At 27.3% G+C, this 13,857-nt stretch overlaps 1 protein-coding gene across 1 annotated transcript; it reads left to right on the top strand.

Moving 5' to 3' along the window:
• Positions 1–258: 258 nt before the first annotated feature.
• LOC106428841 (double-stranded RNA-binding protein 3-like) lies at positions 259–2,180 on the top strand. The gene is made up of 3 exons (XM_048744653.1): positions 259–791; positions 865–1,084; positions 1,162–2,180. The coding sequence occupies exons 1-3, from the start codon at positions 546–548 to the stop codon at positions 1,815–1,817; spliced, it is 1,122 nt and encodes a 373-aa protein (XP_048600610.1). The 5' UTR covers positions 259–545; the 3' UTR covers positions 1,818–2,180.
• The last annotated feature ends 11,677 nt before the right edge of the window (positions 2,181–13,857 follow it).

The following is a 13,857-nucleotide window of genomic DNA, read 5'->3' as shown; positions in this document are numbered from 1 at the left end:
TGAAAAAAAACCCTTGAATCATGAAGATCAAACTAACTTCATGAAAATGAAAAATCTAACAGATATATCAGATCATAAATACAGGATCTTTCAAGAGAGTCAATAAGATTTTCCTCAGTGTTATGTACAGAGACATATATGTACATATATACAAATAACATGGAGTCATGGACCATAGTTCAACTGAAATGTCACTATTATCATTAAGTAGCCTCTGCTCCTCCTTTATTACGAGCCTTACTAACCACCATGTGATAGAGAACTCTAAAAAACTCTGAAACGATTCTTTTCATTTTTAAAATTCACTTAAAACATCAGAGGCCATAAAGCTTTTTTTCTCATTCAAACACTCATTACACCAAAAAAAAATTTTACAATGGCAATTTAACAAGTTGGTCCATTACATAATAGAGACAATCTCTTTGGTTCATTTATAAAGAGGCACCAAATCTTAAATACCAATTTAAGCAGGTGGGTTTGATTTAGAGTTGTCTACTACTCTTTCATCTTCTTCTCAACCCTTATCACTCAGGCCAAAGAAAAGTATGTACAAGAATCAGTTGCAAGAGCTAGCACAGAGAAGCTGTTTCAGCCTCCCATCATATACCTGCACAAGAGAAGGACCAGATCATGCTCCAAGATTCAAAGCTTGTGTAAACTTCAACGGTGAAATATTTGAAAGCCCTACTTATTGTTCCACTCTCAGACAAGCTGAGCATTCAGCTGCTGAAGTTGCTCTCAGTGCTCTCTCTTCAAAAGGTCCTTCAAAGTCTCTAACTGCTAGAGTTCTTGTAAGTCTTTTCTCTGACTTCACCATCTTTCTTATTTTCAAAGTCTCATGATGTTTTTGGTTTGTTCTCAAAGGATGAGACTGGGATCTACAAGAATCTGCTTCAAGAGACGGCGCATAGAGCTGGTCTTGATCTACCGGTTTACACAAGTGTGAGATCAGGACCTGGTCATGTTCCAACGTTCTCTTGCACTGTGGAGCTTGCTGGGATGAGATTTAATGGAGAATCAGCAAAGACTAAGAAGCAAGCTGAGAAGAACGCTGCTATTGCAGCTTGGTTCTCCTTGAGAAAAAGTTAGCTAATATTAATTACCTCCAAATTTAAAACTTTTTAAATCCATTTGTTAATGTCTATCATGTGTGTTACACAGTGCCAACAAGCTTGGACTCTCAAAGAGGTGAAGAGAAAGAAAGAGAGGTAGTTGCAAGAGTCCTCTCAAGATTTAGACCCAAAGAAGGTAGAAGAAGAGAACAACATCACTCAAGGAGAAGAGCAATCCGACATGACACAAGAGACATGTTGTGTGAGAAGCTCAGAATGATTAATCCATATACCAATGAAGCTTCACCATCATCACTGAAACACCACCAAACACTACTACCACCGAGACTCTGGCCTTCAACAACAAATCTCCAACAACAATCGAAAGTCAAATCCTTGCTAGAGAAGTCTCAAGAACAGGCAGGGCTAAAACAGAGGAGCCCAGATGATGCAAAACCAGAGATGATAATAAAGTCGTTTCCTTTATCATCAATGGAGAGAAGAAACTGTTATAGTAAACTTCTTCCATTCCCCGAGATGTTTGCTGGAGGTTTTGGGTTAAACCATCAGAAACTTGCTCCATCTGTTCATATGAGATCGGTGATTCCAGTTTGCTCAGCTCCTCCACCTAAACCGTTATCGCCGTTCAATGGATCCAACACATCTTCTTGTTCTGCTCCAAGCTCGCTAGGAACTGAAGGGCAAGAGAAGAAGTCTCTGATGGAACTTGAGTTAGAATCAAAATCAGATCGAACCCATGATTAAAGGTCGTATCTTTAGATAAACCCATGTTAAGGATTTGATCATAGATTAGTGAAAGGTGATAAATCGAGTTATGGGTTTGTGTATGTTCGTCGTGTTCCTTTTTTTTGAAAATTTAACGGCCTGACATCAATTCAATGGCTCTGGATTGTATTGCACGTAGAACAAAGAGAGTCCGAGAGGGAGAGAGGAGCAATAAATGTAGAGGAAGATGAAAGAAGAAAACTATTAATGGCATTTGTTTTCGCCATTAATGCGCCGATTGCTCTGCTTCTTCTTCCCTCTCTCTCTCATTCATGGCTCTGTTTTTACTTAATCTGTTTTTGTCGTTTTAAAAAATACAAGTAAACGGCTACTTAGCAGTAATTATTGACCGGTTTGATTCTTGTTTTAATCCCGGTTTATACGAACATGTACTGCTCTGTTTTTAATTATCTGAATCATTTGATTCAAGTTCAACTAGTTGGTATAGCCTCCGCGGAGCCGGATACATTATTGATGCATTGTATAGTCTTATGTATGGGATCTTTTTTTTTTAACTTTTGTTTTCCCATGTTGTATATAATCTTTGTATATAATCTATATTATAATAGATTGATTAGGTTGATATAAGAATAACCGGTGATTTCTTATGTGTTGATATTTCATATTTTATGTGTTGATATTTCATATTTTATGTGTGGATGTCTAAAAAAAATTTCGATTTATCTTCATGAATTCGATTTCTAGCAATATTTTTCCCATGAATATATCGGACAGAGACCCATATATCCGTTGAGATTCAACATCTGATACGCTGACTAATTGTCATCCCCATTAGCTATCCAGTAAATCGGCAAACTATGCAAGTATAAGAAAATAATTATTTACAATAGCTTAGAAACCCCAAACAATAGTGAAACCTTTTATTAGACATAGAGCAAGAGAATATACATAACCCTATAAATATGGTCAAGGCGAGATCTTTTAACAAAAATAAAAAAATGAATTTCCATGAGCTCCTCTAAGGTATATGCGAGAACTCTTTTAGTCCGTCCAAGAAGCTGTGTTTCTTTTTCATTGGTTGTTCTTGTAGTTGTCGGTTGTGTAAACAATTTTGTTCACCTCCTCCTTGAAACTACCAATGTGTTCTAATTCGGATTTGAAGTCTGGAAAATTAGTGAATCCCTTCATGACGTACAAGTCTTAGTGGACAACTTCGGAAAGTAGAACAAACAACAAAGAAAAATTATATTAATCAAGTTTTCTGTAGTACTATGAAATTCTATCAATTTAAAGAGTTTCAATGATATGCGACACTGAATAGAGCAATTTAGAGTGTAATGGTTTATCATCAGAGGTGAGAGTTAAACGACGAAGTGGGAAAACCCTAGGCCCTAGCTTAGAGACGGTGAAAAAGAGTAGACGATTAGGAGGCTTCTTGGGGTATGTCTGACGCATCAGCCTTACCTTTTAAGGCTTACGTAGAAATTGGGTGCGATAGACAGCGAGTTAATTAAAATGACCTAACAACCATTAATTCATTACACAGCCCTGTTCAAAACTCACTGCCGAGGGCTGTAAAATCGCCTGAAAAACGTAACTCGGCACCAATGATGATTTAGACTGATTCGGTCTGAAAATCAGGATTTAAAAAAAAATTAGTTTTTAATCGTTTCATCCTATAATCGAATAGTAGATATAAAGATTCATGATGTTTTCATGAAAATAAAAAAAACAAAGAAATTAATATATAACTCGTGAAAAATTATGAGTCGTTAGAGTCAATATTGCAGAAAACTTTAAAGTCTAAAGATGAAGAATGTAAAACTCATAATTGATTTTAATTAAACTTAATCATAAAAACATGTAAAACACCCATGGTTCCTATTTGAACCTGTGTTGTTAGCATTTTTAAAGATGTGTAAACCGCTGTACTAAGTGATATTAATTGTAAGTTTTTACGAATAGATAATATATTAAAACAAAAGCATAAAGATGAGTCCCACCAAAATAAATGAAATGCTGAAGTGGATACCCTAAGAGCATCTCCAATGTATTACTCTATATTTTACTTCAAAATGGTGCAACACCAAAATGGAGTAAAGTTTTACTCCAATGTATTACTCCATTTTCTACTCCAAAAATAATATATTTTATTAATAATTGTTAATAATACATTATATTTATAAAAAATTACTAATTAACCCAACTATTTTATGTTTACAAAAATTCTTTAAAAAATTTATTTAAATTAAACAGTTATTATTAAAAAGTACAAGAAATCATAAAAATAAAATAAAAGACAATATATAAGTTGGTTTAATAGTGGCATTTGAATATTTTTCTCACAATGATCAACTAATACATTTCGTAATGAAACATAAGCTTCTTTATCTTTGATATTCCTAAATCGAACAAGAAAATTTTGAAATCAGACATTTTCATCTTATGTAATTTTGATATATGGAGGTGTAGCTTCTCTTCCAAGTTCAGTTGGTGCATCAAATTCACGCTCATTCTTAATTATCATGTTATGTAAAATTATACATGTAGTTATGATGTCATGTAGCACATTTTTTTCCAAAACCGAACAGGTCCTTTCACAATAGCGAAACACAACTATAGATCCTTTTATGTTATCTTTATTTTATATTATTATTTTTTTTATTATGGTATATATTTTTATGTAAAATTATTAAATTAATGGAATATCTTGTTTATGTATGTTCTTGTATCATTTTAAAATATTATTTAAGTAAGAAATAAAAACATTAAAGATTTAAAGGACCAATTCACAAATAAAAAAAGTTCAACACCAAAATGGAGTAATGAGTAAGATTACTCCATAAATGGAGTAACCCTAGCCATTACTCCATTTTGGAGTTGAAAAATGGAGTGGGGCTGGAGAAGATTTTACTCCAAAATGATGTTTGGAGTATAAAATGGAGTAGGGTTGGAGTTGCCCTTATGAGAGAGCAACAACCCAATCATTATAATATAGATTGGCTGTGTTATATAGTAATTATATCTGAACCAGACTTTTATAGGAACTAGGGGATTTTTCGGGCTACGCCCGGATTTTTTCTTATAATATTAGTTTAATTTAATTTGTATAAAAAATATGATAAATAATTTTACCAAAAAAATATGATATATACTGGAACTGGTTATAGAATTATATAAATAAAAAATATAAAACTATTATTTGTTGTGTTTTATTGGAATTTTATATAGGAGATTAGTAAGACTAAGAAAAAATTAACTAACTTATTATTTTAGATCTATATATATTCTTTATCTTGGTTATTTATTTTATGTAAGACAACTGTAAAAATTATAACTAATACTGTATAAAGTTTGTTTTGGTTTTACAATTATTAAGTTTTCATTTTTGTACTTGTCTTTAAAAGTACAGAAAATAGGCCTATTAACCATACAAAAAACATAATTTCACTAAATATCCAAAATCTCATCATTTCTATACTTTCTCTTCTTATCTCTCTTCTTTCTCTCTAAATATTTTATTTCTATTTTGTTTTGGTTATTCGGCAAATAACCCCAAACTAAAGTACCAACCTACTTGTAAACGGGTTTTTTATTTTTTTCTTCAGTTTATTGCTTTAGTCAAAATTTAAATTTATCATTTATTGTTTGCTATTTAATTTATGACTTTGTTTAGTTTGTTTTGTGATGGAAATAAATTTTGCTTCATGATTTGAAATATTTTTAGTTGTAAAGATATAGAAGGTTTTCTTTCTTACAGTTGATTTAATATTAATTTTGCAGTTTCTTCTTTTAATAATTTAAGTAATTAGGTTTTACTATGGAAATATTGTAAATATTAATACTATTATTTGATGTTCGAGCTTTTTTGTTTGTTTGTTGGGTAGTGTTTGTGTGCTGGGTCATCCTTTTTTCAAGGCCGAATCTACATGCTCAAACATGGTCATGAGTCTCATGACCTCGCGAAAACATGTATGAGTGAGGACTTCAAACCCAAAATTTATAAATGGTAGATATATAAGAAAATTATCACTGTCTACGGTCTAAAATTAGGTTACTATTTGTTTAGCTTTTGTTTGTAAGTCATTTTTTTTCTGAAGAACACTTAACTTAAATCTGATTACACGCATTGCATAGTCGTTTTGTGTGTTTATGAAAATAATTTATGAAACAAAAATGGTTTTAAGAATTTGATAATTCTAACTGCTACGGTTTGATCCTGCCCTGCAATCTGAGTGGCAAACCAACGAATTACATTATTATTATTCTCACACTTGCCTCACTTTTTTTTTGTTCCACGACCTTTGTCTATGATGCTTTGATAGTATTGTGTACAAACTCAATATTCAACTTTTACCAAAAAAAAACTCAATATTCAACTCCCTGCTTGATGAAGCGTTTGACCACCAGCTTTAACTCTTCCATAGTGGTTCTCTCGCCAAATTTGTAAAGCCTCATAATGGGAATAATAGCAAGCTCCGGAAAAGACATATGGAAGCTCCATTGATAAAAGTGGACAGCAAGGTGCTCAATCACAGAAAAGATACACTGTTCTTGGAAATTCTGAGACTTCAACCAATTTTTAGGCAGCTTTATGGTTGAGACAGCTCCAAGCTGCTTTACTTGCTTTTCGCTGTCATTTATGGATTTATATTCCAGTATATCCAATACCAGTGAAGCTATCAGAATGAATATACCACTTGCACGAGAGAGATTGAGCCATCAAATACATTTAATTCTTAGGAGCACGTACCGTGGTCCACTCAACAGTGTAGCAACTCCATTTATAACCTGAATTATAGTATAAAGCAGAGACTGGAGATCCTGAACGATAAAACTAATACAGAGCTGATCAAAAGCTTATGCAACTCTAGTTATAGTATAAAGCTGATGTATCTTCTCAGCAGCTTCCTTATTCTCAATAGACACGTTGACGGCTATTGCTGCCTCAAGGTTTGAATTAACAGATTTTTGAAGCTGGTTAACTGCTTTGTCACCAACTGCACTCTATATAAAAGAAAAAGAAGCATTTTTTTCAACAACACAAAGAAATCACCTCTTCCATTTCACATTAATTTCAAACCTGTAAGCACTCTGTAATTGCAGAAGACATGGTTTTTTCAAGTTACAAAAAAAAAGACATGGTTTTTTCAATAGCTTGTGTTACTGCACGTGCTATGGCTAGAACAATTGAGGTAAATTCTCTTTCTTATTTTCTCTAACACATCATTTAAGTCCTTGCTCATGAAGTTTGTAATCTAATGAGCTTTAGAAATTGTAACCAAATCACTAAGGCACAAAGCTAGGGAATTGTAAGAACTACAAAAAAAAAAGATTTCGATTAAAAGACCAAAAGAAGTCCACAACTTAGACAATAAAAAGTAGCTAAAAAATTATGAAAATTCAGAGACAAAAAGTCCACAACTCTGCACTCAAGAACAAACAAAATAGGTAGCTCAACTAATTTAGAATTCACTTACAAATCTTTTTATCAACCACCAACAGAGTAGCAGTAAACAATGATGATTCAGTGGTTTCTATAGAAAAATTAGTTGTTTCATCAGATTATTTAATAAATGAATGAACGTATAATAATCTCTTACATTTTCTTATGCTTCAGAACCCTCATACATTGGGCTTCCAGGACCAAGTCTTCTTTTTATATGTTCGTCAGAGCTCAAGATCAAGCCTCTAGATCTTATCTTCCACTGGATTGCATTTCTATTTTTCTGAGAAATGTTATGAAAGCAATTAAGTTGAATTTCGTTTTGGATCTTAGTGGTTCAATCCAATATCTCCTAAACTTTCACGCAAGAAACAGAGAAAATCATTCTGTCGATGCATATTGAAATTTCAAAACCCATTCACTATGAAGAATGATCGATAAATATCAAACGTTTTCACAAAATTGAATGATATAAAAGGAGAGGACAAACCCGATCAGAGGTATCCTGAATGAACTGACACGGATTTTATCGATTTCACCATCATTTGGTGTATTTGTTTTCTTTTTTTTTGGAACGTGGTCGTAACTTAGATTCGGCGAAGAAGTTTAGATAAATAGAAGAACATTGGGAGTCCAAACGTTAATATTTTCATGTTTCAAGGAGTATTAAAGAGAATTAAATGTTAAAGACGATTTGCAGAGACGTTAAGAAAGATGAAGGTGAAGCTCTTCAGTCGACGAAATCATTTGGACTAAGACAGTCCTGAACTGGGCCACCGAGAATTTTCTTCTGCCCATATGTTTCGGCCTGTGTTAATTGAAGTTGGATTCAACAAATAAATGACATGGCACAAAAGAAATCTCTGATTGGTTAATTTTTTATGCTGAGGTGGATAGGCTCAATGGAGCTCATATATCCCTTTTAATATAGTATAGATATTTTTAGGAATTTAGAGTCGGAAAAATGATAATATATGTTAATTTTAATTTAAAACAAAACAGCGATGTTCTGACAATTAAGAAACATTTAATGTTCATTAACTTTTGATTTTAGGATGGTTTGAGTTTTTCTTTCCTTGTTTCTAAAACGAATGATATTCTATACTATATAAAAGTTGAGGCTATAAGCCATTGAGAGCGTTCACATAGGATGTTAAAACACCAATCAAAATATGACTAGTTTGCTATTTCTAAAAAAAAAAAAATTACATTTTAGTATGCTATTTTGATAAATCAACGTTATGCCAAATCATCATTTAAAAAATGTTAATAATTCCAAAAAATATATTTAATAAAAACGAAATTAGTATGTACATATGTAGTATAAATTAAACTAACAAAATAAATATAAAAGTTGACAACTTACTTAACAAATGTCAACTACTATAGTAGAATGGAAAATCAAAATATTAATATTAACAAAACAACTTACATTTTTTATGTACAATAAATCTAAAAATATTTTATACCAAAACTGAATAGTAAATTAATGTTAAAACAGTTAAAAGTAACAAAAACAAAAACAAAACATGAAACTTTCTTATACAAACAACCAATCTTTTTTTGTGTCACGATACAAACAACCAATCAAAATATGAGAATTTAACATTTCTAAAAATATGTTAATATTATAAAATTAACTAAAAATAAAAATCTTAAAGAATACAAGAATATCAAATAATAAGAACAATATGAATCTAAATCACTTTTCATTATATATGAATCTAACAAAATATGATTTCAAAATGGAAGCTATTTCTGTAAATGTTTGTTGTCAAAAAAAAATAGAAGTTATTTCTTTCAAAAAAATATCAATAATAAATTTAGTAAACAAAATTGCCAAATAACTAAAAGAATCAGTTTATTATAAAAAATAAATGTTTGGAATTAAGTAACAAAAATTAGGTAACAAAAATAATTTTAAAAATATAAGGATTTCAAATAATAAAGATAATATAAATCTAAATCAAGTTTTTCATTACATATGAATCTAAATAACATATGATTTCAAAATTGCGGATAAATATCATTATAATGATATAAAAATCAGCATTTTAATTTGATAAAGTAAATAAAAAGATTATTTTATTAAAAATAATTAACTTGATACAAAAAATTAACAAAAATAAAAATATTCAAAAATAAATAAAGTTTTAAAAAATATTTATAAATAATCACGTATGTAAAAATAAATAAAAATCAGCACAAAACTATAAAAATATAAATTAAATTTGTAAAAATTATCTTTAAAGTTAGATTGATATTTATAGCTAATTATTGAAAACTTAATATAATAAGAGATTGACAAGAAAAAATCTAATTATGTTCGTAATCTTTAATACGATATGGGCTACTCGCGTAGCGCGAGTATAAAATCTAGTCTATCCCTAGACTATATTTGCGAAGTGATTTTGCCACATGTTCTCTCTACAATCATTTTTACAAAAACAATGATGACATAGTTAAAAGATTGATGACATGACTTATAATTAATATGACATGGACAATCACATGTATTATTGACATATATTTTTGGTAAACTTTATAGAATATGACAGTAACTAATACATTACATTTACTGTTAATTTATATTTTTGGTTAACTTCTTAAAATATGGTAATAATTCATAAATCATCACTAAAAATAAATATATCGAAATATGAATTATCAATTTCGAAATCCATTATTTAATAGTATTTTTTATAATTATAAAATTTTTATTACAAATATTTTCAAAATTTTCTACATCTTTTTAAAAATATTAATAAATTGTTAATCATAATTTCATTAGTTTCTTTTAAATATCTACAAATTTTATAAATATTATTTAGTTATAATTTTTAATAACTTTACAATTTTTATATGATTTTTTAGTAATTTTATACAAGTTGATTTAATACATTTAACCAAAGTAAGTAGATAAAAATTTTATCTAAGATTCGAATTTTAAACATATTACATTTATTATTAAATGTAATTTAAAATAAATAAAATTATTTTTTTCTTAATTGTATGCTTAAATAATCAACTTTATATTAAATATTAGTCAAAAATAAGAAAATATATAATATTAATAAGTTTCATTTTAAATATAATTTAACTTTTAAAAAATTTATCACTGCACCATACACCTAGTACTATATAAAAGTTGAGGCTATAAGTCATTGAGAGCGTTCACGTAGAATTTTAAACGACCAATCGTATTATGACAAATCATTATATTAGTTTGCTATTTATAGAAAATATTAATATTTCTAAAACTATATTAAAAACGAAATTAATATTCCATATGTAACTTAAACTAAAAAAATAAATATTAACATTTTACAACTTGCTTTAAAATGTTTATTGTTATAGTAAAATGAAAAATCAAAAGTAAAAAGGCTATATGAACCATTGACAGCGTTCACATAGGATTTAAAACAACTAATCATATTATGACACATCATTATATTAGTTTATTATTTACAAAAAATATTAATATTTCCAAAATTATATAAAAAGAAATGAATATTCCATATAATAACTTAAACTAACAAAAACAATATTAACATTTTACAACTTACTTTTGCTTAAAAATTTTAATTGCTATAGTAAAATGGAAAATCAAAAGTTATTAAAAAAACATTATTGTTTTATTAGGTATAATAAAGAGAATTTTTCTAAGATAGCACTTTTTAGTTTATTTTCACAAAAATAGCCTTCAAAAAAGAAAATGATCAAAATAAGTTGTATTAAAAGGTAAATATACATTTATACCCAAGGATTAATAATCTAGACTTAATGTTTAGAGATAAGAAGTGGGTTTTGAGGGTGGAGTTCCAAATTTTTAAAAATAAAAAATAAATATTTAAAATTTCAAAATAAAAGGATTTGTTTTGATCATTTTTAGAGTTATTTTAGTGACAAAAACTTAAAAAGGTTATTTCAGAGAATTGCTCCATGACGAATGTAAAATATATGTTGTCAAAAAAAAAACAAATGTAAAATATATTTTATACAAAAATGAAAATAGGTATAATATCATTTTGAATTACAAAAAATAGGAAATTTAAAACATCTAAAAAGGAAAACTAACTTAATATATAAAATAAGAAACTTTCTAATATATGAAGTATATAATTTTTGGAACACACATATAAAAAAGAAACTACTTAGAATGGGGATTGATCCACTGACTTACAGTCCACGACTCTCGACAAATCAATATCAAATGTATTTTCTTTAATAATATCCAAATCAAAGAATCGCATAATTCCAATGAACAAGGAACACATAAAAATATAGGGTTTGAAGTGAATAAAAATAAAAAAACATCTGCGATAAAAGGTTAATCTTACAAGTCGAAGACAAAATCCGATAGACAAAGAATGCATCACACTAGAAAATAACGGATATACTAGAGAATAATTCCAAACTACATGACGAATTCTTATAATCATTAGTCTGATTCACTTCATATACATATAAAATTTAAGAAGCTCTATGTTAGTTATGTCGAAGAAAATATTTAGAGAATAATATTTATAAGATAGTTGAAAAACAAAGATCCTAAGAAAGAATGTCAAATAAGTTAGTTAAGATTTTTAAGAAAACTTATAACTAAGATCAACAATAAATTAGCATGACAAATAACATAAGAGAATAATAGAAGGAACAGTCAATATGAATTTATCAATATAAATATACTATCTAAGTATTATAATCAACCAACTAAAAACATACAAAATTTTGAATACTAAGAACAAAAACTCTCGAGATTACAATGAATATTCTATCTAAGACTTTTGCTATCTTATCGTTAGCATTTAGCAACTAGAATTTTTTTTATCAAGATTATGTAATTTTTTTTAGAGGATCTAAATCTTCATGTACACTCTAAAAAAAAACATTAACTATTATACCAAAAATTAAATTATAATTTATTGTAATACATTATACAATCATACAAGCTTAACTACAATACAAATAATTGATTAAATAAAGTAGAAGATAAATCTAAAAATTTAGATTATCAATATTATTAATTCAATAAATAAAAATATTACATAACATTAGTTACATTCATTATATTTACTTTACTTTTTATATTATCTTACAAAGGCAATTTAATATTAACTAGAGTTCACCAATATATTTATAGTGATTAAATTTTAAATATAAATATTAAACTATCACACACACATATATTGTAAAGTTTTTTTTTGACTACAAAGCAAAATTAGATATTATGCATATAGCTCAATCGCTTATGTTATTCAAATAAAATATATATAAAATTTATGAGAAAGTATTATAATGTATTAGCAGTTTACATGCATCAAGTAATTTGTATAATATTTCAAAATAAAAATTAATATTTTTCAAAAATTATAAATATGTTTATAAACATAAGTATTACATTTATAAATACAAATAACTAAATAGAGAGTATAGTTATAAATAAACATATATAATAAAATCAACAAACATATTTCAAATAAAAAAAATACATAAATCAATTAAATAATTAGTTTAAAAATTATTATAAAACTAGGTTAAGATCCGCGCTTTGCGCGGGATGAACGTTATATATATAAATTATTTTATATATTATATGTTTCTAACCTATTATGAAATAATAAATATATATTGATTAATTAAAAAATCAGTAATTATTACCTATATAATTAAGCTGGTGCGAACATATAAATAAATTTTATTAATCCAAAAGGATATTTTTTCTATTTGATATGGTATATAATTAAATTTAAATGATAGTAACATATATATAGTATATTTTAATATTAATATTAATATTTATTAAATGATGTTTTTTGCTCATGTTTTTTTTATCATATGTATCTGTTATAGCAAAAAAATTAAATTACTGATAACAAAATTTTCATTGTGGAATTAATAATTTATGTAATTTATAATATTTTTAAAAATTAATTTGTCAATATTTTTTCAAATTTTTATCAAAAAAAATTGTTAAAAGTAAATTTCAAAATTAAGATATTTATTTATTTTCTTATATGACATATAATTTAATTTAATATATATATACATATATATTTTTATATATTTTTTATTTTTAATACTTATTAAATGAGACTTTCAACTTATATGATTTTTTAATTATTTGTATCATGTCATAACAAAAAGTTTAAACCATAGATCACAAAATTTGAATGTGAAACTTTTGATAGTTTTAGTAATTTATACTCGTTTTTAAAAATTCAAAATACAATATATAAAGAAATTTTTTAATTTTTATTAAATGGTTACTATGATTGTTTAATTTATTTTAATAGTTTAAAATTAAACAAATATAATATAAGATACACTTATTTTTATCAAATCTTTATTATTCAAAGTCATTAATTGTCATATATAATTTAGCCATATTAGGTAATTCCGTAATTTTATTTATGGAAATAATGAAGCACATTAATAATGTATTTATGGTTAGTTTAATAAAAAGTTTATTATATATTTAGATGAACCAACCTATTTCTCTAAGGATTGTAAGAATCATTCTAGTGATGACATGTGGCTACAAAAAAATGTTGTAATGCTTCTCAAATAATAAATAGGGGATTGAACTAAATTAGCTTAACTCAAGTTCGG

Source organism: Brassica napus, chromosome A2 (genome assembly GCF_020379485.1).
Source record: "Brassica napus cultivar Da-Ae chromosome A2, Da-Ae, whole genome shotgun sequence".
Classification (NCBI taxonomy): Eukaryota; Viridiplantae; Streptophyta; class Magnoliopsida; order Brassicales; family Brassicaceae; genus Brassica; species Brassica napus.
Note: the sequence above shows the minus strand (reverse complement) of the source record. Positions and strands in the feature narration are given on the sequence as shown.

Coding starts and splice junctions, on each gene's coding strand:
- LOC106428841 (XM_048744653.1), top strand. CDS start 546: ATGTACAAGAATCAGTTGCAAGAGCTAGCACAGAGAAGCTGTTTCAGC. Junction 792..864: donor CTCTAACTGCTAGAGTTCTT/GTAAGTCTTTTC, acceptor TTGTTCTCAAAG/GATGAGACTGGGATCTACAA. Junction 1,085..1,161: donor TTGGTTCTCCTTGAGAAAAA/GTTAGCTAATAT, acceptor TGTGTTACACAG/TGCCAACAAGCTTGGACTCT.